General features: G+C 54.3%; 1 protein-coding gene across 5 annotated transcripts; it reads right to left on the bottom strand.

Moving 5' to 3' along the window:
• Positions 1-5926: 5926 nt before the first annotated feature.
• On the bottom strand, positions 5927-25196 carry MOB3A (MOB kinase activator 3A). 5 transcript variants are annotated; one of them, XM_007176586.2, is made up of 6 exons: positions 25026-25191; positions 24343-24402; positions 20402-20518; positions 14041-14564; positions 9663-9865; positions 5927-8356 (listed from the first exon to the last, which is right to left on the bottom strand). In XM_007176586.2, the coding sequence occupies exons 4-6, from the start codon at positions 14459-14461 to the stop codon at positions 8327-8329; spliced, it is 654 nt and encodes a 217-aa protein (XP_007176648.1). In that variant the 5' UTR covers positions 14462-14564; positions 20402-20518; positions 24343-24402; positions 25026-25191; the 3' UTR covers positions 5927-8326. The 5 variants fall into 5 exon arrangements, with proteins under 5 accessions (XP_007176648.1, XP_007176647.1, XP_057397054.1 ...); XM_007176585.2 differs by lacking the exon at positions 24343-24402; XM_057541071.1 differs by lacking the exon at positions 24343-24402 and having other exon boundaries at positions 20402-20549.
• Positions 25197-25510: the final 314 nt, after the last annotated feature.

Below are 25510 nucleotides of genomic sequence, written 5' to 3' on the forward strand. Positions count from 1 at the left end.
GTAAATCAGTTATATAAGTTATGTTAATAAATTTATATATCATTTTATAATCAATCTATCAATAAATTTATATATTGATATATCAGTATATTAATACATTTTCTTAGCTGGCAAGAGAAGTAACTTTAAATCATTTTGCCATGTTTTCCTTGAATTTCTTTTTTTTTTAAATTGAACTATAGTTGATTTACAATGTTGTGTTAATTTCAGTTGTACTGCAAAGTGATTCAGTTACATATACATATATGTTCTTTTTGATTCTTTTCCCTTATAGGTTATTACAAAATATTGAGTATAGTTCCCTTTTTTTTTTTTTCTTTTGGCTGCGCTGCATGACTTGTGGAATCTTAGTTCCCCGACCAGGGATTGAACCCCAGGCCCGGCAGTGAAAGCACCGAGTCCTAACCACTGGACCATCAGGGAATTCCCAAGTATAGTTCCCTGTACTATACAGTAGGTCCTTGTTGTTTACCTATTTTATGTATAGTGGTGTGTATATGTTAATCCCATACTCCTAACTTATCCCTACCCCACTTTCCCCTTTGGTAACCATAACTTTGTTTTCTATGTCTGTGGGTCTATTTCTCTTTTGTAAATAAGTTCATTTGTATAATTTTTTTTAAGTTTTCCTTGGACTTCTATTTCATTTAATATATTTCAGTACATATAGTTTTCTGACTAATATATTTTCCCTATAGAGCTATTAATCAGGAAACTTGATCAAAATAAGTATATTCTTTCTCGTATGCATTAATACTGCAATCCCTGCTTTCTCATGGTTGTCTTTGCTTGGACATAACTTGGCCTGATCTACTCTGAACCGTGCTGTGCCTTTTGTGTAACAGCTTTATTGGGATAGAAGTCACATGTCCTGAGATTCTCCCATGGTAAGTGCACAGCTCCTGGGTTAGCATATGCAGAGTTGTACAACCATCACCACTGTCTAGGTCTGTGTGAAAAGAAGAAAGTGTTAAGATTGTGGTTTTACTCTTATGTGTGGTTCTCATATTTTACCAGGAGAAGCAACCTCGATGTCAGGGGTTGGCAAACTTTTTCTATGAAGGCCTGAGAGTGGCTGTTTTCAGCTTCTGGGTCGCAGCTGCTCCCCTTGTGCTGTAGGTGATGTGCAGGTGAATGGGCAGGGCCGGGTGTCAATAAAACTTTATTTACAAAACCAGGCATGGACTCCATTTATTTACCCAAGCTCTGTCCATGACTGCTGCCTTGGTTTTTCATGAGCTAATCTCGAGTGATGCTTTAAAATATTCAACCTTGCTGTTTTCTGTATTTTCTATCTTTTGTAACTGCTGTTGTTCCTGTGTTTGTCCCTTCAGGTAATCTCAAAGGATGCATATCATTTTATATTTTACTAGTGGTTAGCCATATGTATATATATGAGAGCCATGTGTACATACACATAGAGAACTTAATTTTGCCGATTGTCATCAGTATCTACCGATTCTGGCCAAAAAAGATGAACATATTCAATTAATATCACCTGCAATGTGACTCTGCCTAGTAAAAGAAGGAAAGTCAACTTCAAATTCAGAAAACTAACCAGTTATGAAATCAATTCCAAAATCAAGAGATTTCCTACATATTCCAGATATAAACATTAAGAAAGTACGGTGGGAAAACATCTCGTTCACAGTAACAACCAACGATAACTAAGAATTAACTTTAAAAGAAATGGGCAGATAGGAAACGTCCAGAACAGGCAAATCCACAGAGACAGAGAGTTAGTGGTTAGTGGTTGTCAGGGGCTGGCGAGGGGGAGAAGAAGTGACTGTTGATGGGGACGGGGTTTCCTTTTTGGGGTGGATGGAATGTTCTGGAATTAGATGGTGATGGTTGCACAGCTCTCTGGATATAGTAACATCCACTGAATTGCGTACTTGAAAATGGTGAATTTTATAGAGTGCGACATATCTCAATTTTTAAAATCATATGAAAGGGGAACGCAAGTGCTGAACTGTTCCGTGCTGGGAATGGCAAAGGGACCCATGGAGAGATGCATGAGGCTACTGGTGCCAATCTGTGTGCTGCAGTGAGCACCTGGGCCCACGGTATTTGGCACGATTTCTATTTTCACCGAAGTCCCAGAGGCAATTTTTTTTTGGAACTTAAAGTAATTCTAAAGTTCATCTGGAATTTATCTTCGGAAGAGTCAGGAAAATATACTTTCATTTGTTTATTTATTTTATTTATTTATTTATTTTTGGCTGTGTTGGGTCTTTGTTGTGGTGCATGGGCTTCTCATTGCGGTGGCTTCTCTTGTTGCGGAGCACGGGCTCTAGGTGGGCGGGCTTCAGTAGTTGTGGCATGCGGGCTCAGTAGTTGCGGTGCACGGGCTTAGTTGCTCCGCGGCGTGTGGGATCTTCCCAGACCAGGGCTCACACCCATGTCCCCTGCATTGGCAGGTGGATTCTTAACCACTGGGCCACCAGGGAAGCCCTATTTGTTTATTTTTATTTTTATTTTTTTACTTAAAAAAATATTTATTTATTCATTTGGTTGTGCCAGGGGGGCTCCTTAGTTGTGGCTCGTGGGCTCCTTAGTTGTGGCAGGCGGGCTCCTTAGTTGAAGCATGCAAACTCTTAGTTGCTCCGCTGCATGTGGGATCTAGTTCCCTGACCAGGAATCAAACCCGGGCCCCCTGCATTGGGAGCACGGAGTCTCAACCACTGTGCCACCAGGGAAGTCCCTATTTGTTTATTTTTACTATTATTATTTTCTTTGGCCACACCACGCGGCTTGCAGGATCTTTGTCCCCCGACCAGAGATTGAACCCACGCCCCCTGCAGTGGAAGTGTGGAGTCTTAACCACTGGACCGCCAGGGAAGTCCCAAGAAAATATATTTTAGAAAATGAGAAACTCATATTGCCAGATATTAAAATTACTTTAACTTCATAAGGTACATTAAAACTGGAGGTGGAATAGGCAAATTCCTGGAAAAGCCAGAAATGGACCCCTGTGTAAATAAGTAACATTTCTGAGGCAGGAGAGTCATATGGTGTTGGAACAGGGGATTCACTTATTATTTAAAAAATAAAAAATTTGGGCTTCCCTGGTGGTCTAATGGTTAGGAATCCGTGCTTCCATTGCAGGAGGCACGGGTTCAATCCCTGGTTGGGGAACTAGGATTCTGCATGCTGCAGGGTGTGGCCAATAAATAAATAAATAAATAAATAAAAATGCATCGAACACTGGAGCACCTAAATATTAAATAAATAAATAAAATTTTAAAAAATAAAAGTAAAAATTTCTCTAGAGCCTTTCCTTTCACCATACATGGAAATTAAACTCTTTAGTTTACCTGGTATTTAATATTAAAAAAAAAAGAAACATGGAGAACGAGAAGAAAACAGAGGTGAATATTCACATAAAGGCCTTCCCCAGCTCAAGTTTATAAGCTCATCACCAGGGGTAGAAACCATCAGGGAAAAGGTTGACCAAAAATATGAAAGTTCAAGAATAAAGGAAAAGTGGATATATGTGTATGTATAACTGATTCACTTTGCTGTACAGCAGAAAATAGCACAACATTGTAAATCGACTATACTCCAATAAAAATTTAAAAAAAAAAAGAATAAGGGAAAAGTATGTCAAAAGGATCATAAGTAATGTTAAGGACAAACAAGAAACCAGGAGAAATTTGTGTAACGTATATGACAAATTATATATAGGAAAGCTTTTATAAACAAGTATGTAAAAAACATTAATAAGCCCATATGTAAAATGTTTTCAGAAACCAATAAAAGACCACTTCCCAATGGAAAAATGGACAAGGGATATGAATTGGCAATATCTCTGGTCAACAATGAATTACTACTAGGGAGTTTGGGATTGACATGTACACACTGCCATATTTTAAATGGATAACCTATCAGGACGTAGTGTACAGCACAGGGAACTCTGCTCAATATTATGTAACAACCTAAATGGGAAAAGAATTTGAAAAAGAATAGATACATGTATATGTATAACTGAATCACTTTGCTGTACACTTGAAACTAACACAACATTGTTAATCAACCATGCTCCAATATAAAATAAAAAAATAAAACAAACAAAATAAAGAATTACTACAACGAGGATATTCCACCTTGAATCGATAAATGACTCAAGGCCTAAGTCCCAGTGTTGGGAGGAGGATGCAGGAAATGGGAACCACCAGACACCTTGATGGGGGTGTAAATTGGTTTCCCCTATCTGCAGGGTACTGCACAACACGTACAAAAATACCCTACAACGTAATTCCCTCTGACACCAACAGCAACATTGGCTATGTCAATAGTTAAGGATGTTTAAGGACTTCCCTGGTGGTCCAGGGGTTAAGGCTCTGCGCTACCATTGCAAGGGGCATGGGTTCGATCCCTGGTCAGGGAACTAAGATACCGCATGCTGCTCGGGGTGGCAAAAAAATTGAAAAAAAAAAAAAATTGAAAAAAAAATTAAGGGGCTTCCCTGGTGGCACAGTGGTTGAGAATCTGCCTGCTAATGCAGGGGACACGGGTTCAAGCCCTGGTCTGGGAAGATCCCACATGCCGCGGAGCAACTAGGCCCGTGAGCCACAACTACTGAGCCTGCGCGTCTGGAGCCTGTGCTCCGCAACAAGAGAGGCCGCGACAGTGAGAGGCCCGCGCACCGCGATGCAGAGTGGTCCCCGCTCACTGCAACTACAGAAAGCCCTCGCACAGAAACGAAGACCCAACTCAGCCAAAAATAAATAAGTAAATAAATAAATGTATTAAAAAAAAATTAAGGATGTTTATAAAGATTCAGCTAGAGGAATATTTATCATAGCTATAAAATAATGGCAACAACCCAGAGGGGCTTCATTTGGTTCTCAACAGAAGGACAAGTCTATCTGGGCTTTTTCAAATTCTCCATCTGTCCCCAGGGCCAACTCTTCCCCTCCATGACCCCACATGGCCTCTCTGTTTGGTGGTCCAGGTGAGAACCAATTCTCAAATTCCAGATTTCACTATTGAGTTTTATGAACTGGAAAGGATTCAAATCATCTCTACCTGACCTTCGTTCTGACTCAGGAACTGCTTCTAGAAGCAGTGCCAACAGACGTGGCAGAAATGGGCGGCCGTGGAGACACCACCGACAAGGGCTTAGTGCGACGGAGGAGCTGAGACATTTTCCTTTTAGTTTTTATTTTAATTAAAAAAAATATATTTATTTATTTATTTGGCTGCACTGGATCTTATTTGCGGCATGTGGGATCTAGTTCCCTGACCAGGGATCAAACCCGGGCCCCCTGCATTGGGAGTGCGGAGTTTTAGCCACTGGACCACCAGGGAAGTCCCCATTTTCCTTTTAGTTGATCTTGAATTAGAAGTGAAACAGCCACCTGTGGCTAGTGGCTGCCATACTGGACAGCATGGGACACTAGGACAATGCCTGTCCCAGTTTGGAAGTTTCCAGTAGCACGGGGCTCCTGATTTTCCAAGGTGTCCCTACTAAGCAGTTCTCCACTTCCTGGAAGAACATCCCTTCCGGGTACACCAGAGGTTGCCTTCTTTGTCACCTCCATTGGGATGATACGAATCCACAGCAATGTCTAAGTGGCAGCGTCTCCCGTGCTGACCGGGAAGGAACAGGGCCAGCTGGTCTTGTACAAGCAACACAGCTGGTTTCTTCTACCACTGCCCCGGCTGACCAGACTTCCAGACACCAGTTCCTGCCTGCCACTACCTCTCCTGGTTGGACAAGTTTTGGGGCGAACTGTCCTGTTAAGACGAGTGATTCTCAGGTCCGTGGAGGGAGGAGTTGCTCAGAAGCTGGCCTGGCTAATTCTCGCATTCCAGGCAGCCCAAGTCAGCGGGTCCCAGGCATTCTGTGTGCGAAATATTTCCTTCTAAAGGGTGTGTGTTTCCCATGGCGGCTCTAACAAGTCACCACAAACTCAGTGGCTTAAATAATACAAATTTATTCCCTTAAAGTACTGGAGGTCACAAGTCCAAAATGGGTCTCACGGGGCTAAATGCAGGCGTGGGCAGGGTCGGTCCTTCCGGAGGCTCCAGGGGAGCATCGGTTCCCGCCTTTTCCAGCTTCTAGAGGCGCCGCATCCCTGGCTCGCGGCCCCTCCTGCATCCTCACAGCCAGCAGCGCAGCATCTCCCGTCTCTCTCTGCCTCTGACCCTCCCGCCTCCCTCTTATAAGGACCCTGGGATGACGCTGGGCCCCCCAGGAAATCCAGGGTCATCCCCGTCTCAGGGGCCTCAACTTAATCCCACCTGCAAAGTCCCCTCTGCCCCGTGAGCTGACACATCCACAAGTCCTGGGACCGGGATGTGGATGGCTTTGGGGTCTGTTGTTCTGAATCACAGCTCCCCAAACTTTAAAATGGTCCTGGAAACCTCTGTGGTGCATTTGCAAAATCAAGGGGTAAGGAAACAGCGGCTTCTTTAGAAGGTATTTACAAGTGATGGGGAGTCCCCCCAAGTCACTCTGTCCATCCGATGGAGACGGCACGCCCTCTAGGGGCAGGAAGGTCTGGAGCACAGGCCCCAACCCGCCTGGCAAAAGACCATCCTGTCAGCCCCACGACCCCTGAGAGTAAGTAACCCCTTCCCATTCCTCACGTATAAGAGATTTTTGGGGCAAACTCATGTGTCAAGGTCACAGGATAGTTAGGACGGGGCTGAGACAGAAAACACCCCTCTGTCTGTTCCCACTCGGTTCAAAGTTTTCTGGAACCTTCTTTATGTAGCAAAGAGGCAACAGTTAAAATGTTTGCTGAGTGCCAAAAGCAATGTGAGACAAGGCAGAAACGGGAGAGGGAGTGGGCGCCTTTCTCAACCTGCTTTCCAGACAGTGGCCCTCATCAGCCCCGCCCTGCACCCCGTGAAATTCTAATCCCACTGATATTCTGTGCATCTGTTTATCTACTTGGAACACTCTGGGGGGCCACAAACTGCTGTGACATCTAAGATTTCTTTGCCACTTGGGGACATGTCCCAATGCCAGGCCCTCCCACCAGGAAGATAGAAATGACAACCGGCAGGTGCAGGTAAGGAGACACATGATTTACTCTGATGGTCCTGTGGGAACATCCACGGGCACGGGAGGGTGGGCAGGGGAGCCCCGCCTCCAGCCCCGCCACCTTTCCAACCTGGCTGGTGACCTGAGTGGCACAGTGGTTATGGCGTTTGGTCGTGGTTCTGCATTTAAGAGGAGCTACACGCGACCGGGAGGTTTCCTGCAGTCTTTCCAGGACTCCGGGAGCGGGATCCCGGCAACTTCGGGAAGGTCCGAGGCCCAGGTCGCGTTAATTGCACTTGTTGGGTGTTGGTGTCGGGTGGCGGCCCCGTCTCCCCGCGAGCGTCCCAGACACCCAGAGGTACTCAGAGCTGGTGTGGTCCAGGCGGGCAGGACCGCCACGGCGAAAGGCCACGGAGGATGCTGTGCGCGGGTGGGGCGCGAGCGGGCGGGGCCCCCAAGCTTCTGCGGGGAGACAGTGCTGGGATTTGGTCCCGGAGCCATGGAGGGCCACGCTGACAAAGGGTTTCGATAGGAAGCTGGCAGGCGTGTGAAGCAAGGCCAAGTCCGGCTAAACATTCGGCGAAACTCAAAGGTCCCAAACCGGGGTAGAGGCGTTCCCTGGCAGAATCGTACTGCTACTCACGACGAAAAGGGGACATTTTTCTAGAGGGGAGGGGGATCACTCCTTGTAGGTAAAAAACTTTTTTCTTTCGGTAACATCTCATGGTGGTCGTAAATGCAACTAGACGAATTCAATCTTTTATGCGACATGAAGGGGCCCCAGGACACCTGGGATGTGGGTGTGGGCTCGGGAAGCCGGCACAGGAGCCTAAGGGTCCCGGAGGAACCGCGGGACGGAAGTGGCCCGGGGGGGGGAAGGACGCGGGGAGGACGGAAGCCGAGCGCTCGTACCACTCGGAACCAGGCCTGGGCCGCAGTGGGGGGCACTGCGGGGTCTCAGCCTCGCTGACGGGGGCCTGGCCACCCACGGCCGAGCAGGCGGGCTGGTGCAAGAGCCGGACCCGAGTGGGGCCAGCCTCCGGGCAGGTGCAAGCGGTTTGCAAACGAAGTGGGTTTTCCCGGTTGCTCATAACACATGGAATCACGGAGTTCAAGTTCTATCTATCTCCCCCGTGCTGGCCGAGGAGACTGGGGCTCAGGGAGGCTCAGACCCACGGGTGCTGCCACCTTGGGATCGGAGAGAGGACGCAGCCCAGACAGCGCAGAATTTGCTGGGCTAGAAAACACCGGTCCCTGTTCTGGAGACGCGGCCCTCGAGTAGGACTGTCCCCCGGGTGTGGACTCGGTGCCAACGGGGCCGAGGGGCTCTCAGTGGCACACCCGTGCGGTCATCTCTTTCTGTGAAGAACAAGCAGGACGTCAGGAGATCGCACAGGAAGTCGGGGGACGCAGTCTCATGGGGGCCCTCAGGCCTCACTTAAAGCGAATCTTACGAAATACAGAGCAGACGGCAGCGCGTCTCAGGCTGGGGCGCAGACTCTTTCTGTGAAGGGTCCCACAGTCCCTGTGTCCAGACAGAGCTAACTCTAAGCATCAGTGCAGGACAAATGACCATGCGATTAGGGCACTGAGTTAAACAAAAGTGAGCTGATCACAAAACTGCACACGATGATTTTTAGTATTTGGTGAGATTCACATAAAAGGAACTGTGGTAAAGCGGCATTCACCTCCACAAGGGTGCACAACCCCACTTCTAATTCCAGAACATTCCACTACCCCAGAGGAAAACCCCAACCCCACTAAGCATGCACACTGTAACTTTAACTCTGGAAAAATGTTTACTGATAGGCAGAGCCTGCAAGGGAATATACAAAAATGAGAAAGTTCTGTGAAGGTGTTTTCAGAGATTTTTTAAAGTTGTAAAAGAATAGGGGCTGGGGTTTCCCTGGTGGCGCAGTGGCTAAGAACCCACCTGCCAATGCAGGGGACACGAGTTCGAGCCCTGGGCCGGGAAGATCCCACATGCCGCGGAGCAACTAAGCCCGTGCGCCACAACTACTGAGCCCGCATGTCGTAACTACTGAAGCCCGCGTGCCTAGAGCCTGTGCTCCGCAACAGGAGAAGCCACCGCAATGAGAAGCCCGTGCACCGCAACGAAGAGTAGCCCCCGCTCGCTGCAACTAGAGAAAGCCCTCACGCAGCAACGAAGACCCAACACAGCCAAAAATAAATAAATAAATAAAATAAATTAAAAAATAAAAGAAATAAAGTGGGTTAGTGGTTGCAGGGGCTGGGGAGGAGGATGGGGGTGACTGCTGATGGGGATGGGGCTTCTTTTGGGGTGGTGGAAGGAAGGTTCTGGAACTGGATAGAGGTGGTGGTTGCCCAACCCTGTGAATGTGCTAAACACCACTGAATCGTTGACTTCAATGATGGCTAATTTTACGTTATGCAAATTTTACCTCAATTAAAACGAAAAAAATCCTTGTTCTCCGCAGGCAGGGGACGGGGGTGGGTGGAGGAGGTGTAGGTGGGGACAGGCACCCAGAGGCCCATCTGTTTCTCCCACAGGGAAGCGGGGGCAGCTGCAGGCAGGAGCCCCTCTGGGCTGCGCGACGGGGTGACCCGCCCGCCCACGCCCCGATGGGCGTGCAGCCCCAGGATAGGGGGCACTCGCCTCCCCACGACGCCCCGACCCGCTCACCAGCGGCTCCAGCTCCTTGGTGTCGATGAGGCCAAACTCCGTGACGAAGTAGTAGAAGTGCTTATAGCAGGTGTTGACGTGTGCCTCGGAGCCCAGCTGCGCGATGCGGTCGAAGTGGTGGATGTAGACGTGCACGAACACGCGGAAGAGCCGCGACAGGATCTTCTTCACCACCTGCAGGAAGTTCTTGGGGAACGGCGTGCCTGCAGAGGCGGCAGGGGCAGCTCAGCTAGGACACGCCCCCAGCTGCAGGCGCGAACCCCTCTCTGCAGGACCCCAGGCCTGGGAAGCCCACTTCTCGGCTCCCTAACAGTGCCTGGGGGCGGGGCGGGGCGGGGCGGGGCGGGGCGGGGCGGGGCGCCGGCAGATAGAGCGCCAGGACTGCAGCCCCCTTGCGGCCCAGCGCCCGCTGGACGTGTCCCACACCCCTCGCCCCGCCCCACCCCGGTCTGGCCAGCTGTGGACACGCCATCCCGCTTCCGGTGGCTCACAGGCTTCTGTGTGTGTCTGTCTCCAGTTACGTTTATTTTTCGTAATAGAACTGGAGAACCCATAAAAACCTATCTTTTGGCCTTTGACATTTTTCACTTAATACACTTCTCTCTCTCTCCAGCGTATGTGTCATGACATCACTTAAATCTGAATGTACATATCCTAACTTAATTGCATGCATACACTATATTGCACTTTCTTGTCCAATTACTGAATTTAATACGTTTTATTTCTATTTTCTCAAGTGTATTTATTATTTATTTATTTTGGCCGCGCTGGGTCTTTGCTGTGGCACACTGGCTGTAGAGCGCTTGGGCTCAGTAGTCGCAGCACGTGGGCTTAGCTGTGGCACGTGGGATCTTAGTTCCCTGACCACGGATCGAACCCGGGCCCCCTGCACTGGGAGCGTGGCGTCTCAGCCACTGTGCCACCAGGAAGCCCCTCTGTTTTCTAAATCGCGGTGACACACACGTACTGTGGGACTGGCGGACCCAGCCCTCCTCCGGCATTAGTCTGCGCCCCCCACGTGCTCGCCCGCTCCCACCTCGTGTCCTCTTCGTCCCACAGGGCAGAGGCCACGCATTCGCTCCACCTAACCGGTACTACCAGGGGGCTGCCCAGGACCAGGGTGGACCGGCCCCAGTCCTTCAAGAGAGGGGCTCCCGAGCTGGCAGCCCAGGGGGAGGAGCACAAAGGTGCCACCAAGCGCAAGGAAAGCCACGGTGCACCAGACACGCGCTTCCGGAAGATGGAGAGGTCAGCTGCTGGACGGTGCTGTGCTTCACAGCCCTGTGGTCAGCGAGCAAAGGCCCCAAAGACGTGCGGGCAAGTGCTGGAGATCCGTGCGCAGGGTGGCGTCACGGGATGGCGTCTGCGGTGAGACGGGGAACAGCCCGGCCCAAGTGGGAGGTGGAAGACGAGCCCACGCGGCGGCTCACACCAGGGAAAGGTCCCAGGCCTGTGGAGGCACGAGGCAAACAGGAAAGACGCTCCCATGAATGTGCGCCTTCCCAGCTCCTGTCCTGCTCCCTCCTGCGTGTCCTGGTGGGTGTGACAGCTGATGGGACTGGTATTCCATCAGCCGGAAGCGCCTGTGAACGTCTGTTACAGGTGGACAGGGTCCAGCGGCTCCAGGGATCTACCTCTGCGGAAGGTTCGTTCAGCATCAACGAGGCCTTTGGGTTCTCTCCCTCCATCCGACTGGAGAAAAAAGGCTAAACAAAAGTAATGCTCGGGGTTTCCCTGGTGGCACAGTGGTTAAGAATCTGCCTGTCAATGCAGGGGACATGGGTTCGAGCCCTGGTCTGGGAAGATCCCACATGCCATGGAGCAACTAAGCCCGTGAGCCACAACTACTGAGCCTGCGCTCCGCAACAGGAGAGGCCGTGACAGTGAGAGGCCCGCGCACCGCGATGAAGAGTGGCGCCCGCTCGCTGCAACTGGAGAAAGCCCTCGCACAGAAACGAAGACCCAACACAGCCAAAAATAAATAAATAAATAAATAAATAAATAAATTTATTAAAAAAAAAATGCTCCACCCTCGAGAGACGACCACATTCACGGGGCATCTCAGGAGCACACGCCGTCTTGAAGACCTGTGAAAGCCACTTGGTGGGACAGCGGTCTCCCGGGCATGGGGATCCCCACAAGGGAAGTCCCCTAACAGTGTCAGGAAGTCAGAGGGAGTGCAGAGCCCATGGCAAGCAGAGGAAGGTGAGCACAGGGTGTGGCTGCCACCAGCCACACGGGGTCCTGGGCCCAACGAGGCTAAGGCCCTGCCCTGCCCCCTCTCCTGGGAGAGGGGTGCCAGGAGTCACCGAGGCCAACCTGGGCCATCCTGGGTGGAGGGGGAGTGGCAGCTCCGTAGAAGGGCCTAGAGACAGAAGATTCTGGGACTGCATTGCCCACACCTGCCATGATGCCCTCACACGGGGGTCACAAATCCAGCCCACCGCCTACTTCTGTAAATAAAGTTTTATTGGAACGCAGGCCCACTCCTTATGCACCCTTGTCTGTTTATATATCGTCCATGACAGCTTTCAGGCTACACAGCAGATCCGCGTAGCTGAGACAGACCATCTCGAGGGAAAAACCGGAAAGATTTACTGTCTGACCCTTTACGGGAAAAGTCTGTGAAAGAACTTTTCTTTTATGGGAAAGATCCTGGGTCTAAGCTCAAGAGCGTGGGCAGGTGGCTTTGGGGCCTAAGTGGATGCTCAGGTGTGAGTGGAACCAGCACGGGAGATAGGATGAACTTTGGAGCTGCCCTTTCTTTGCCCGGCCACAAATTTCACCTTGAGGAGCGCGGCAGGCTCTGAGCAGCACCACAGACGAGCAAAGGGAAGCATTCCAGTCTGCGTGCCTGGCTGTGGGGTCGACCCAAGGCGAGGGGTGAAGCTGGCCCCAGGGTCCGTGGACAGGGCTGGAAGGTGTGGCCTGGGCCAGGTGGCCCGAGGAAGGTGGCAGCAGCCACAGAACCCACTGCGGCCGTGTGGCAGAGGTCTCTGACCCCTGCTGGGCAGCTGAGTGATGTCTGCCAAGTTCATTTCTCTCGCCCTTCTAGTGCTTTCCTCTTTGGTAGGATTACTAGAACTTGCTTCCGTGGGCGAGGCGCTGACTAGAGGCCCTCAGGGTCTGAGTTCTAGGATGTGGACCGCTCAGGAGCTGGGGAGGCTTCAGGGGGTCCCAGCAAGGCAGGGACTCAGGATGACAGGGAGCATGTGTAGACCTGGACCGGCAACCTGATGGGGGACTGCCCAGGAATCTCTATTTTGAGAAAGTGATGATTCCCGGATGGCCTTTTCCCAGATGAGTCCCTGAAAACCCCGCCAGAGTCAGCCTGGTTCACTGTACCAACGGCGGGCGAGAAACTTAACGAGGCACAGAGCACGCCAGTGGCCAAGAGCTGGGCCCGAGGCCTGCACACTGGCCGGTTTGCCAGGAAGCCGTGTCGCCCCGGGTGAACATTGAGAACGACATCTACCATCGCCTGCAGCTGCCAGGACAAGTTACCACCTGCTCAGTGGCTCAGAACAACTCATACGGGTTCTCTCACAGCTCCTGAGGCCAGAGTCCACATGGCGCCCTGGGCCGAAGTGCAGGTGTGGGCAGGGATGGGTCCTCCAGGGGCTCCAGGGAGAACCTGTTACTGCCTTTTCTGGGCTCACAATCCCTTCCTCCTCCCGTTGCTTCACTGTCTTCTGCTCTCCTGGGTGTCTAGTCTCCCTCCGTCTCCCTCTTGTTAGGACCCTTGTGATGACATTTAGGGCTCACCCAGATAATCCAGAATAATCTCTCCATCTCAAGATCCTTAACTTGAAGCAAAATGTAGTCCCTCCACACACGGGAGTATCACTCAGCCATGAAAAGGAGGAAAGCCCTGACACTCGCTACCATGTGGATGGACCCTGAGAACACGATGCTCAGTGAGAGAAGCCAGACACAGAAGGACACACAGGGGTGATTCCACTGATGGGAAACATCCAAAACAGGCAAATCTAGAGACAGAGTGGGTTCCTGGTTGTCAGGGGCTGGGGAGGGGGTGGGGAGTGACTGCTGACGGGGACGGGGTTCTTTTAGGGTGATGGGTTTATTTATTTTTATTATTATTTTTTAAATTTTTGGCCACACTATGCAGCATGTGGGAGCTTAGTTCCCCGACCAGGGATCGAACCCGCACACCCTGCATTGCAAGGCGGAGTCTTAACCGCTGGACCACCAGGGGAGTTCCAGGGCGATGGGTTTAGATAGAACTGATAGCTGCACGACGCTGTAACTGTCCTAAAATGACATCAAACGGTGCACTTTAAGTGGGTGGGTTTTACGGTGTGTGGATTCCATCCTGATAAAGCTGTTATGAAAATAACATGAAAGCGCAGAGACTCACCGACGTTGGTGGGGAAGACGTCCTCGTTGTTGATCTGCACCTCGATCCAGTCCATGAGCAGGTCCATGTACCGGGGGGCCGACAGCGCCGTGGGCCGCCGGAACCTGTGCTCGTCCTGCCAGCGGTACTCGTACTTGGGGCCGCCTGACATGACGGGGCAGGAGCGCTCGGTGCAGCCGTCGCTGATGGTGCCGTAGATGAGGTTGACGCGGTTGAAGAAGTCCACCACGTGCACGGCCACCCAGTCGTTGAGCTCCTCGCCGGCGGGCAGCTGCACGGCCAGCTTCAGGTCTAGCCCCGCATTCAGCGACGCCTGCGCCTTCTTGTGCAGCTCGAAGCGCTGGGTGCCCGGCTCGAACTTGCGCTTGGGCCGGAAGGTCTTGTCCTTGTTGAAGACCTGCTTCAGGAAGGGGTTGGACATCTCCGCCGCGCACTCAGGACACCCCCTGCGAGGCCTCCACGGGGAGGGCCGGGCGGGACGCTCACGATGGGAAGGTCACCGGGCCCCTGGGTCTCCCCCAGACCTGGAACACACAAAGAGGAAGCACTGTCACCCTTCTCAGAACCCTGTTCTGGAAGCACCGGCGGGCAGACTGGGGACACTCCCGGGACTTGTGGTTTTGAGTTTCACCAAAAGGGCGCACAGCACTGCCCCAGGTACATCCCCCTGCCTCAGAGCAGAAGACACTGAGCCGGGCCCTGCAGCATCCTCTCTGCGCCCAGAGGCTTTCGGTAAAGCGGAGAGAGCCGCTAGCTCCCACACGCTGGCTGAGGGCGGCCCCCGCAGGTGAGGTGGTCTCTTCGTCTCCACGAAGAGACGTCCACAGCCCTGGGACTTGCGAATGGACCTTATTTGGAAGAAGACACTTTGCAGTCTTTGCAGATGTGATTGGGTTAAGGATCTTGGGATGCCCTCTTCCCGGATTATCCCCGTGGGCCCTAAATCCAATGATGAGTGTCCCTATAAGAGAAGACAGACACCCAGGGAAAGGCCATGTGATAATGGACGCAGAGACGGGGTGATGCATCTACAGGCCAGGGGACACCAAGGACTGCCAGCACCATTAGAGTTGGGAGAGAGGCCTGGGACAGATGCCCCCTCAGAGCCCCAGGCCGAACCGGCCCTGCCCACACCCATCTGGGGCTTCTGGCCTCTGGGACTGGGAGGGGGTACATTGCTGCTGCCTCTCTGATCTTCCCTGTGTCTTGTGTCCCAATCTCGTCACTGGATTGGGGGCCGCCGTGACCCATCACGACCTCATCTCTCCACTGTGACATCTGCACAGACTCCATTTCCAAGGGGTGGATATGAATTTGGGGGGACACTATCCACCCCAGTGCACTAAGTAAAGATGCCTCTACGAGTCGTCTGGTCTCGTGACTGACGCCGCCCGTTTTGGGGCACGAGGCCCCGATACAGGGGCTGCAGCTGCCATGGCCCTGCCGTGATGCCCGGTCCCCCTCCGGCTCCTCCCGAGCCTTTGCTCTGCGCCGTCTCCTCTGTTACAAACCCCACCTCCGAGGGCACGAAAGGATGAAATCGAGCACAAGGAGCCCAGGTCGGGCTCACGCTCGGGACTGGTCACGCACCGTCCCCGCCCCCACTGCTGCTATGATGACAGCGCTGGCCCGCCGCCCCTGGCTCTCCATCTCCGGCCCGGGGATGCGCTTTCCCAGGAGTGCGGACGTGGCCGGCACGGGGGTGTCTCGGGCGCTCACCCAGGAGCAGCCGCAGAAGGGGAAGTCGGCCTAGAGGGAAAGCGGAAGCAGAGCCTCCGCACTGCCCAGGCTGGGCTCCACCGCACGCACCCGTGCACCCCCATATGATGCACACCCCACTTATCTGTAACGTTTTAGTAAATCCCTCAGGAGTTGGTTTCTGGGCCCTGGGACCATCAGCCTTGTCCGGTGGCCCGCCCTCCAGACTAGCACACTGTGTGGCAAACTGCCACAAACTGAGGGGCTTCGAACAGCCCTCCTTCATTATCAGAAAGTTCTGGATGTCCCACATCTGAGCCGGGCCTGATGTGTCTTTGAGCAGGGACCCTGTCACCCCCCAGGCCCAGGGCGGCCCTGCAGAGAGGACGTCAACGTCACCAGGATGGCCTCAGTGACAGAGAAGCCGTTCCAGGTGGGCAGGCCCGAGGCCGGCAGGTCTGGTCACCCCGGCCTTGGAGGACCCGTGTCCGAGGGTCCAGGCGGAGCGACCGGGAGAGGTAGGACCTCAGCAGACGGTTAGTAAGAGCTGAGGCACGACCCACCACGTCCTGTAGGCCAGCGTCTCCTGCAGGCTCAGCCCTTCCACAGCTCGGAGGTCTGGAAACCCCCGCAGGCCTAGGGCTCCTGGCCTGGCCTTCAGCAGCTGCCTCTAGAATGTGAGCCTCTGGGTTAATTCCGGAGGCTGGATAGATGATGTCTAGGGCTCAAAGCAGCGTTCTAGCCAGGGCGGTCCTGCCCCCAGGGCAGCAGAGCCAGGAGCGATGCAGACTCTAAGTTATGAGAATTTACAAAGCAAGACGTTGCTCTGGCCTAAAGGGAGATGGCGCTCAAGCTGAGCCTTGAGAGCAGATCCTTCTGGAGCCCAGGGGTGGGGAGGGTGGGGCCTGATGGAAGGGGGGCAGAGGAGACCCCAGCGTCTCCCCCCTTAGGGCGGGAGTGACCCTGACCCTACCTCCTCCTGTGCCCTCAGCGTGTCCACAGGGCCTGCTCACAGAGGGCTCAAAAAGTATCCAATGTGAAAGCATGGAGGAGGCCTCCCTGCCCTGGTTAGGGGAGAGGGCGTGGTCAGCAGGATAAGGGCCCCAGGGACACCCCCGTCCTGGTCCTGGGCCCCGAGGACGTGTCACCTCAAATGGCAGAGAGGACTTTGCAGACAGAATTAAGTTGAGGCCCCTGAGACGGGGATGACCCTGGATTCCCCGGGGGGCCCAGCGTCATCCCAGGGTCCTTATAAGAGGGAGGCGGGAGGGTCAGAGGCAGAGAGAGACGGGAGATGCTGCGCTGCTGGCTGTGAGGATGCAGGAGGGGCCGCGAGCCAGGGATGCGGCGCCTCTAGAAGCTGGAAAAGGTGGGAACCGCTGCTCCCCTGGAGCCTCTGGAAGGACCAGCCCTGCCCACACCTGGATTTTAGCCCCGTGAGACCCGAGTCAGACTCCTGACCTCCAGAACCGTGAGATAATAAATCTGTGTGGTTTTGGGCTACAAAGTCTGTGGTGACTTATTACAGCAGTCTTAGGAAACTCAGACAGAGGCTACGCAGATAATCCTAACGAGCGCTGGGCAAAATAACTTGCAGTTGATGTAACTGGGTCACTCAGGCCCTGGTAACATGTGGGCCTGGGATCTTCTGTTCTCCCCGCTGGCAGGCGAAGCCCGCTCATACTTCTGGGCCCCGCTGGACACTACGGGTGTGGGAAGGTCAACTCAAGGCAGCATGAACTGTGCAAAACACAGGAGCTGAGCATCCGGGGATGGAGCCAGATGGACGGGAGGAGCTCCAGTGAAGAGCGGAGGGACCCACCTCCCCCCACGAGGACGGCCGTAAGCAAAAGGACAATCAACAGGGCTGGTGAGGACGTGGAGCAGTCGGAACCCTCCTGCACTGCTGGTGGGAACGTAAAGTGGGGCCACCGCTGTTGAAAACAGCCTGGCAGTTACCAAAACACAGTTAAATCTCACCCAGCGATTCTCTCCTGGGTGCCCACCCAAGAGAAGTGACAACACATGTCCACACAAAAACCTGTGCATGTGCCGAGCAGCATGGTTCACAACAGCCAAAAGGTAGAGACGCCCAAATGCCCAGCAACGGGTGCACTGATCCACACACGGGAACATCACTCAGTCGTGAAAAGGGGTGAATCCCTGACACTCGCCACCACGTGCATGGACCCTGAGGACACGATGCTCAGTGAGAGAAGCCAGACACAGAAGGACACACAGGGTGTGATTCCATTGATGGGAAACGTCCAGAACAGGCAGATGCACAGACACAGAGAGTGGGTTCCTGGTTGTCAGGGGCTGGGGGAGGGGATGGGGAGTGACTGCTGTTGACGATGGGGCTTCTTCTGAGGTGATGGAATGTTCTGGAACTAGACACAGACGGTGGCTGCAAACGTTGTGAATGTACTGAACACGCTGGAATGCACACGGGAGACAGGCGGAAAGTCCGGTATGTGAGTGACAGTCAGTAAAGTTGCCATTTTTTTTTGTTGTTGTTGTTTTTTTTTTGTTTTTTTTTTTGTTTTTTCTTTTTTTGTAAAGTTGCCATTTTTAAAGCAGGGTGCGGGGGACAAGCCGAGCAAGTGCGGGCTGAGCTGCTACCCCGGGCACCGCTACCCCGGGCACCATAAAGAACTAAAGCAGTTTCCCTCTCAGCTCAAACTGAGGTCAGCACTACCTGTAAAATCTGTTTACCGTGAAAAGTAACAACACAAGCACGGAAAACTACATGGGGTAAAAGGTGCAGTCACTGATGTGTCACAGAGTGAACACTTCGCTGCGTAAGGAGCCCCCTGGCGACGCAGCTAGAGGCCACCTGTGCTCTGGAGCAAGGAGGCCCCGTGCCTCGTCCACAGACCAGAAGTGCCTTCACTTCCTTCCCCAAAGCCATCATCACTTCCTGCCACCTTGGTTAACACCCAGCGAGGCATTCACAGTAACCCTCAGAACAAGAGAGAACCCCCACTTTAGAGACTGAGGCCCAGACCTAGCACTGCTGCTATCAGGGCCGGCCCGGGCAGCATCCCTGCCCCCACCCCCTCGATGCCAGGAGCTCCGCCCAGTCCTGAAGACCACAGATGTCCCCAGACATGGCCCAGTGTCCCCTGGGGGCAGGACCACCCTAGGTGAGAACCACTGGGTTAGAAGATGGTGACTCAGCCCCACTAGTTAATGATTAGTAAATCAGTGCTAAGCCACGCAGCTGGCAGCGGGGGGGAGTCGACTCCGCACCCTGGACCGCGGGGGTGAAGCCGTGGCTCCTTCTGCCCGGCCACCCGCCTCCACAGCCCCACCCCTCCGCTATTCGAGCTTCTGCCCGTCTCATCCCAAACCCAGGGCCAAGTGCCCTCTGGGCCGGGGCTGCTCCCGCACCAGGCGCCACTGCAATGCCTGCAGGCCGGCTGGGTGCTTCCGGCTCCGACTCTCCCTGGTTTTGGGGGTGCAGGCACAGCCCCAGGTGCCCAGGGCCTGGAGGGCAGGAAGGTGGTGCCTCCGAGAAGGGAATGCATTTGAGTACAGGGTGCAGCCACAAACGCCCCACCTGCCCGCTTCTCTCCCGACGTGGAGGACCTCAGACCCCCCAGGAGGCACTGATTAAAAGAGGCCACCTGCCCCGACCCTCTGTTGCAGAGACTGACCGTGTCCCCTGCGCCGGGCAGCCGGGACCCCTCTACGCGAGGGCATGGGCGCTGGACGCGTCGCGTGGGGGCCCTGCGGCCCCACCTGTGACTGCAAACTTCCCAGGGGGCCGTGAACCTGCCCAGGTGATTCATCTGCAAACCAGCCACTCTCAGGCCACTTGGCTGCAGGTCAAGGGACAGTGACCCTGTGCGGACCCACTAGCGACTCAAGCCATCCTGCCCCGTGCCCACCACCTGCCAGCGGCACGGACCGATTTCAGCCTCCAAACACCCTTCGGCCCGGGCTGAGCGCAGCCCCACTTTGGTCACGAGAAGACGGAGCAGGGTGCTCCGTGTCGTCCAGCCAGGGTGGGGCGGCGGGGCGGGGGGGAGAGCTGGGCCAGACCGGCCGCTGAGCCCTGGCAGCTGCTTCTGTGCACCCACTCACCCAGGTTCCTTATCCACCCTGCAGCCGGCCTTCTAACCCTCACAGAAACCACAGTGTCAAGAAAAACACAGCCCGCTAGTGTCCCACTGTTGCCTTCTATTGATTCTGGGGCCTCTCTGTGGACGGGTTTGGGAGTCTAACTCCCCACGATGTCACCTCGGGATGCGTGACCTGTCAGACAGGTGCATCTGCGGGGTGGAGAGGAGGGCCTCGGGGAGGGGGCGGGGGTGACCCCGTGGCTCTATCCACAGCCCGTCATGCCGTGGGCTGACCCATGCCAGGACAGTTCTGGAAGACAGGGCGGGGCAGTGGAAGGGGCTTGGAAGGTTCCTGCCTGCCCTTCTGTCTCCTCAGAAAGTGGGAGGGTTTTTTTCTAAGTGGAAGCAATGATTTTCTGAAAAACTTCCTGGATGGGCAAAGGTCCCATCAAGAGCAAAGAGCTTTCTATCAGAAACACATGCTCCCGCGGCCGCGGGGTGGCCGGCCACGGGAAATGCCTTTTCCTCGAGAAGCGTTGCCGCAGGCCAGGGCGCCCGGGAGTTGCTGCCCACCACCACCCCGCCGTCCCGGGTACCGTCTCTGGGGCTGTTTTGTCTTGGTCCTTCTCAGAACACCTCCAAGGACGGCGGGGCCGGGGGGTAGGCAGGACAGGCTTCTCGGAATTCAGCGCCAAGGGCTCCCCTGGTTCTTCCTGCAGACGAGATGCGTGTGGCACTCAAACTCTGAGAGTGACAGAAGTTAAGATGACAAAGCTCGCCTCCCCAGCACACACGCACCCCCGTTTTCTTCTAAGAACAAAATGAAACAGTTCCTGTAAGCAACTGCCGCACCTTGGCCCGGCGGCCGCTTCCTTCCGGTGCTTCCACATCCTGCCCGGCCACCGCCGCCATGGGGACAGGCCCCAAGCTCGGAGGTCCCGCACATTTTCGGTTGGTGTGTAAGCCCTGGTCCCTGGCCTGGAAGGCTGAGTGTCTGGCTGGAAGATGCTCACGGCCCAGGATCTGTCCTGTTAAAGATGGCTGTGCTCCAGAGCTGTCTTCCATCAACTAAATATTTATATTTAAATACTACGACTGCAGCCTGGGTGGGGAGGCTGCCCGCCATCCTGCGGGACACACACGAAAGCCAGGTGCTTTAGTGGGTTCTGTATATTCCAGCCCTCCTGATAATCCTTTTTTTTTTTTTTTTTTTTTTTACAAAAGCCAATTGAGATATAATTCACACAGCTATAAACTCCACCCTTTAAAAGCATACAATTCAATGGCTTTTAGAAAAATCATGGAGTATGCAACCATCACCACTATCTAATTCCAGAACATTCTCATCACCCCACAAAGAAACCCCGTGCCCATAAGCAGTCACTTCCTATCCCCCTTTATGGGCTAAATCACATTCCCCCGCCCCAAAAGACATGTTGAAGTCTTAACCCCCCAAACCTGTGAAGGGACCCTGTTTGGAAGTGGGGTCGTTGCATATGCAGTTAAGTTAAGATGAGGTCGCACTGGAGGACGGTGGGCCCTAGGCCAGTGACTGCTGTCCTTATAAAAACAGGGAGATCTGGACACAGACACCGGGAAACAGCCACGTGATGGAAGCAGAGATCGGGTGATGCATCTACAAGCCCTACAAGCCAAGGAATGACCAGGATGGCCGGCCGCACCAGAAGCCGGGAGAGAGGCAGGAAGGACCCTCCCTGGGGCCTCTGAGAGCCCTGAGCCCACAGCAGATGAGAGCTGGCCTGGGATCTAAACCCGGCTGTCCCCACGTCCACGGCCTTCACTCCACCCAGACGGAGAGGGGCTGCCGGGTGCACACAGCCCAGCGCCACGATTCTCCTCCGAACCTCCTTCCTCAGTCTCAGTTCCCCATGGGGGCAAACGCGATTTTCTGTTCAACAGAATGGTGTCACGGGGCGGGGCGGGGGGGGGGACAGAAAGGAGAGAAACGCGGGGGGAGGTCGTGGGCGGTGTGTCTGTGTAGGAGCCACACCTCTTCCTTCTGAGGACCCGGTCCGAGGCTGCAAGAGCCGTCACCACGTGTTTAACTGACCCGAGTCCTGCGTGTCAGAAAGGGTAACGGACAAGAAACCGTGGCCCGATCTCCCGTCCACCGCGAGCTCCCCTTCGCTGGCTGCCCAAACTTCCTCTCAACATCAGGGTCCTCGGGATCTGGACTGGCCTGTGCGCTGACCCAGTCTGTGGGGAGGGCGTCCACCAAGGACCGCACTCTCTCCAGGCGCCGGCAAGAGCTCCTGCCACGCTCAGCCGCAGCCGTGGGTCTCGAATGAGGCGACCCTGCCCCCAGGGGCCTCGGGGGACGTCTGTGGTTGTCACGACTGGGGATGCTCCAGGCACCGAGTGGGTGGAGATCAGGGAGGCTGCTCCACACCCCACGGCGCCCGGCACGGCCCCCCCAGAGAGTGACCCGGCCCCGGATGTCTTATTTGGGACTCAGGAGCCGCAGGAATGACCATCTCCTTCCCAGAACTCGGTTTCTGAAGTCGGATTCGCCTCTTTTGCTGCAGCAATCTGAACCTCGCAATTCCAGGAAGTCAAGAGCAGAGCTCACCAGCTGGGGCATGTCCAAAAGTTCCCAGAGTAAAAACCCAAGTTCCAAGCCGGCTGCCTGGGGAATTTTTGTTCAACCTCCATTTCGAGAAGCCCTGGAGATGAGAGAGCAGCTCCCGGAATGATGGTTAATGGCTGACTTTTCCATGAACTCCGGCTGGCTTGGGAGTGTCGTCACACGTGAAACAGACTAGCTTAACCTTCTTAGGAATACAAATCATTTAGAGTCCTGGAACTGAAACAGCACTTCCAAGAACCCCCTCAGGGACAAAAATAACCACTTATGCTTTTGCTGAGAGACAGAGGTGATCTTAGAACTCAGCCTGTCACAGCTATTTGGGGCACCTGGTGTGCGAACGCCACGGTCCAGATTTTCAAGATGATAGAGTTACTCTTCTCCTTTAGGGAGGTCCAAATAAAAAGCAAACTATCAAGCCACGAAGAGACACGAGGAACCGTAAACACCCACCACCAAGTGAACGAAGCCCGTCTGACAAGGCGACACTGTGATTCCAACTCTGTGACGCTGTGGAAAGGGCAGAGCAGAAAAGGACCAGTGGTTGTGGAAGGCAGTGGGGGTGGGGGCTAAGGGACACATGAACGGGGGGGCACAGGGGGTTTTTAGGGAAGTGAAACTACTCCGTGTGATAAATGATGGGTACGTGTCAGGACACATTGTCCAAACCAGAGAGCATACAACACCAAGAGTGAACCCAGGGGCCTTCCCTGGTGGCACAGTGGTTAAGAATCCGCCTGCCAATGCGGGGCATACGGGTTCGGGCCCTGGTCTGGGAAGATCCCACATGCCGCGAAGCAACTAAGCCTGTGAGCCACAACTACTGAGCCTGCGCTCTAGAGCCCGCGAGCCACAACTACGGAAGCCTGCGTGCCACAACTATCGAAGCCTGCACGCCTAGAGCCCGTGCTCCACAACAAGAGAAGCCACCGCAATGAGAAGCCCGCGCACCGCAACAAAGAGTAGCCCCCGCTCGCCGCAACTAGAGAAAGCCCGCGCGCAGCAACGAAGACCCAACGCAGCCAAAAATTAAAAAAAAAAAAAGAATGCCATGGAACACATTGAAATATAATGTACACCACGTATGTAATTTTTAACCTTTTGGTAGCCACACTGAAAAGTAAAAAATGAAAAAAGTGACTTAAACATTGATAATATATACAATTTAACCCAAGAGCACCAAAACATCACTTCAACATCTAACAAACATAGAAAATATTAAGGAAATAATTTGCACACACTCCCCGCCCCACCCCCACCTTAACACACAGAGTCTCCGGAAACCGGTGCATATCTTACACGAATGGTGCATCCCATTTGGGACCAGCCACGTTTCAGGTGCTCATTAGCCATGCGGGGCCAGTGGCTGCTGCACTGGACAGCCCGGCTCCGGGGTGGTTTAAAAGGGGAAAACCCACCTGTCAGAGGACAGGAGCAATGGGATGGGTGCTGTCTGAGGTGGGCGCTGGATTCGGACCCCGGGGAGGGGAGAGGCTCCGGATCAGAGAAGGTTGAGGTTTGAGGTGAACAAACAAAGGGCGCCTCCGGAAGGGAGGGGAGAAACAGGGCGCCCCAGGGTGCAGGCAGGGGCGGGGCAGCCAGGACTTCCACTTGCTCCACTCCATAATCAGTACAACAGACACTGACAGGCTACCATGAACTTGGGGTGGGGGGAGGTGGGTGGACGGGTGCTCAGGGCTTTGGGAGGCTGCAGCGCCCTGTCCTGACACTGGCCAGGGCCAGGATTCTTGGCATCACTCCGCGCTGAGTCTGTAAAATGGGCTGATAAAAGCCCCTGAACTTTATGTTGCGGGGAAGGAAGAACAAAGAAGCCGCCGGCGGGGGCCACTTGTAACAGAAGCAAGTCCAAAATCACGAAAGTGCCGACAGGCAGTGGGGGTGAAATATGCAAAGTGCTCGCGCATCACATACCAAAATTTATCCAAGTGTATGCTGTGAATGTGTGCAGTTCATTGCATGTCAGTTGAGCCTCTATAAAAGGTTAAAAAAAAAAAAAAAAAAAAAAGATGCAAGGAGCAGAAAGCACATATGAGTAAAGACTGGAAGACTCTTACCCCAAAATGAGCAGTGAGTGGCTCTCTGGGTGGAAGCATCACTGGCAATTTATTTTCTGCTTTGTGACTCTCCGTCACAAAGAGAATCACCCCGATCACACACCCCCTTCCCTCCTCAGTGACATTTTGTAAAATACATGGGCCTTTAAAGCAAACGCAAGCCCTACAGCCAGTGCACAGACGTAGCGGTGGAGTCGGCCAGTGGGCAGTGCTGACACGCAAACACCTCCCACTGCTCACGGGTTCTGGGGACCAAGAAGCCTGCTTTCAGAGGGCGGGGTCCCGGTGTGCTGGGAGCCGTAAAATCCTGTGGACTTTCCATCCACACCAGGAGGTGGGGTCCTGGTTACTGACACGGCCAGGGGGTGACCCCAAAGTGACACATGTAACCCCTAATTCCACCAAGGGCCGCCACCGGCTCCCCTCCCCTCCACTACCGTTCACCCCCTCTGAGGGGCCCGGTCTCCCCGCCGCCCGCGGTCTCCTCTCCTGGGGGGCTCGGTCTCCCCAACGCCCGCGGTCGCCTCTCTGAGTACTCACCTGCCGCCTGCCGCCAGAAGAGTCGGGCCAAGCTCGCCGCTGAACCGCGTCCCCGGGCCGCTGGCCAGCGTAGCCTCGCCGCCAGGCCGGAGAAACTCCGCGCACGACCACGCCGCCCCCCGGCCGGATATACTTCCGCTCCGGGCTGAGGCCTCCCCGGCTTCCGGGGAGACCTGCGGGCGGAGCTTGCGCGAAGCGCGGGGCGGGGACTCGAACAGAGGCCAGCCTGGGAGGAGGAGCTTGCGCCGGCCGATGGCGCATGCGTGGAGCGAGGTCGCGGGCGGGGCCAACAGAGAGGTGGAGCCTCCCCGGGAGTGGCGGCTCGTGGGCGGGGCCTGAAAAAGGAACCGGCTCCCTCAGTTGTCCGTTGCGGGGGCGGGGCCTACGCCGGGGGCGGGGTGTGGGTGTGGGGCGCGGCCCGGGCCCGAGAGGGCGTCGTTGGTTGGTGCCCGGCTGGGGGTGTGGCAGGAGATACCGTTGGTTGG

The sequence above is a fragment of the Balaenoptera acutorostrata genome, chromosome 2 (genome assembly GCF_949987535.1).
Source record: "Balaenoptera acutorostrata chromosome 2, mBalAcu1.1, whole genome shotgun sequence".
NCBI lineage: Eukaryota > Metazoa > Chordata > Mammalia > Artiodactyla > Balaenopteridae > Balaenoptera > Balaenoptera acutorostrata.

What these genes read in the sequence shown, in the direction of transcription:
- MOB3A (XM_007176590.2), bottom strand. Translation starts at nt 14,461, where the DNA reads ATGTCCAACCCCTTCCTGAAGCAGGTCTTCAACAAGGACAAGACCTTC. An exon ending in CGTCTTCCCCACCAACGTCG is followed by an intron (nt 9,866 to 14,040) that starts GTGAGTCTCTGC and finishes CCGCCTCTGCAG; the next exon opens with GCACGCCGTTCCCCAAGAAC. An exon ending in CCAAGGAGCTGGAGCCGCTG is followed by an intron (nt 8,357 to 9,662) that starts GTGAGCGGGTCG and finishes TGTTCTTCACAG; the next exon opens with AAAGAGATGACCGCACGGGT.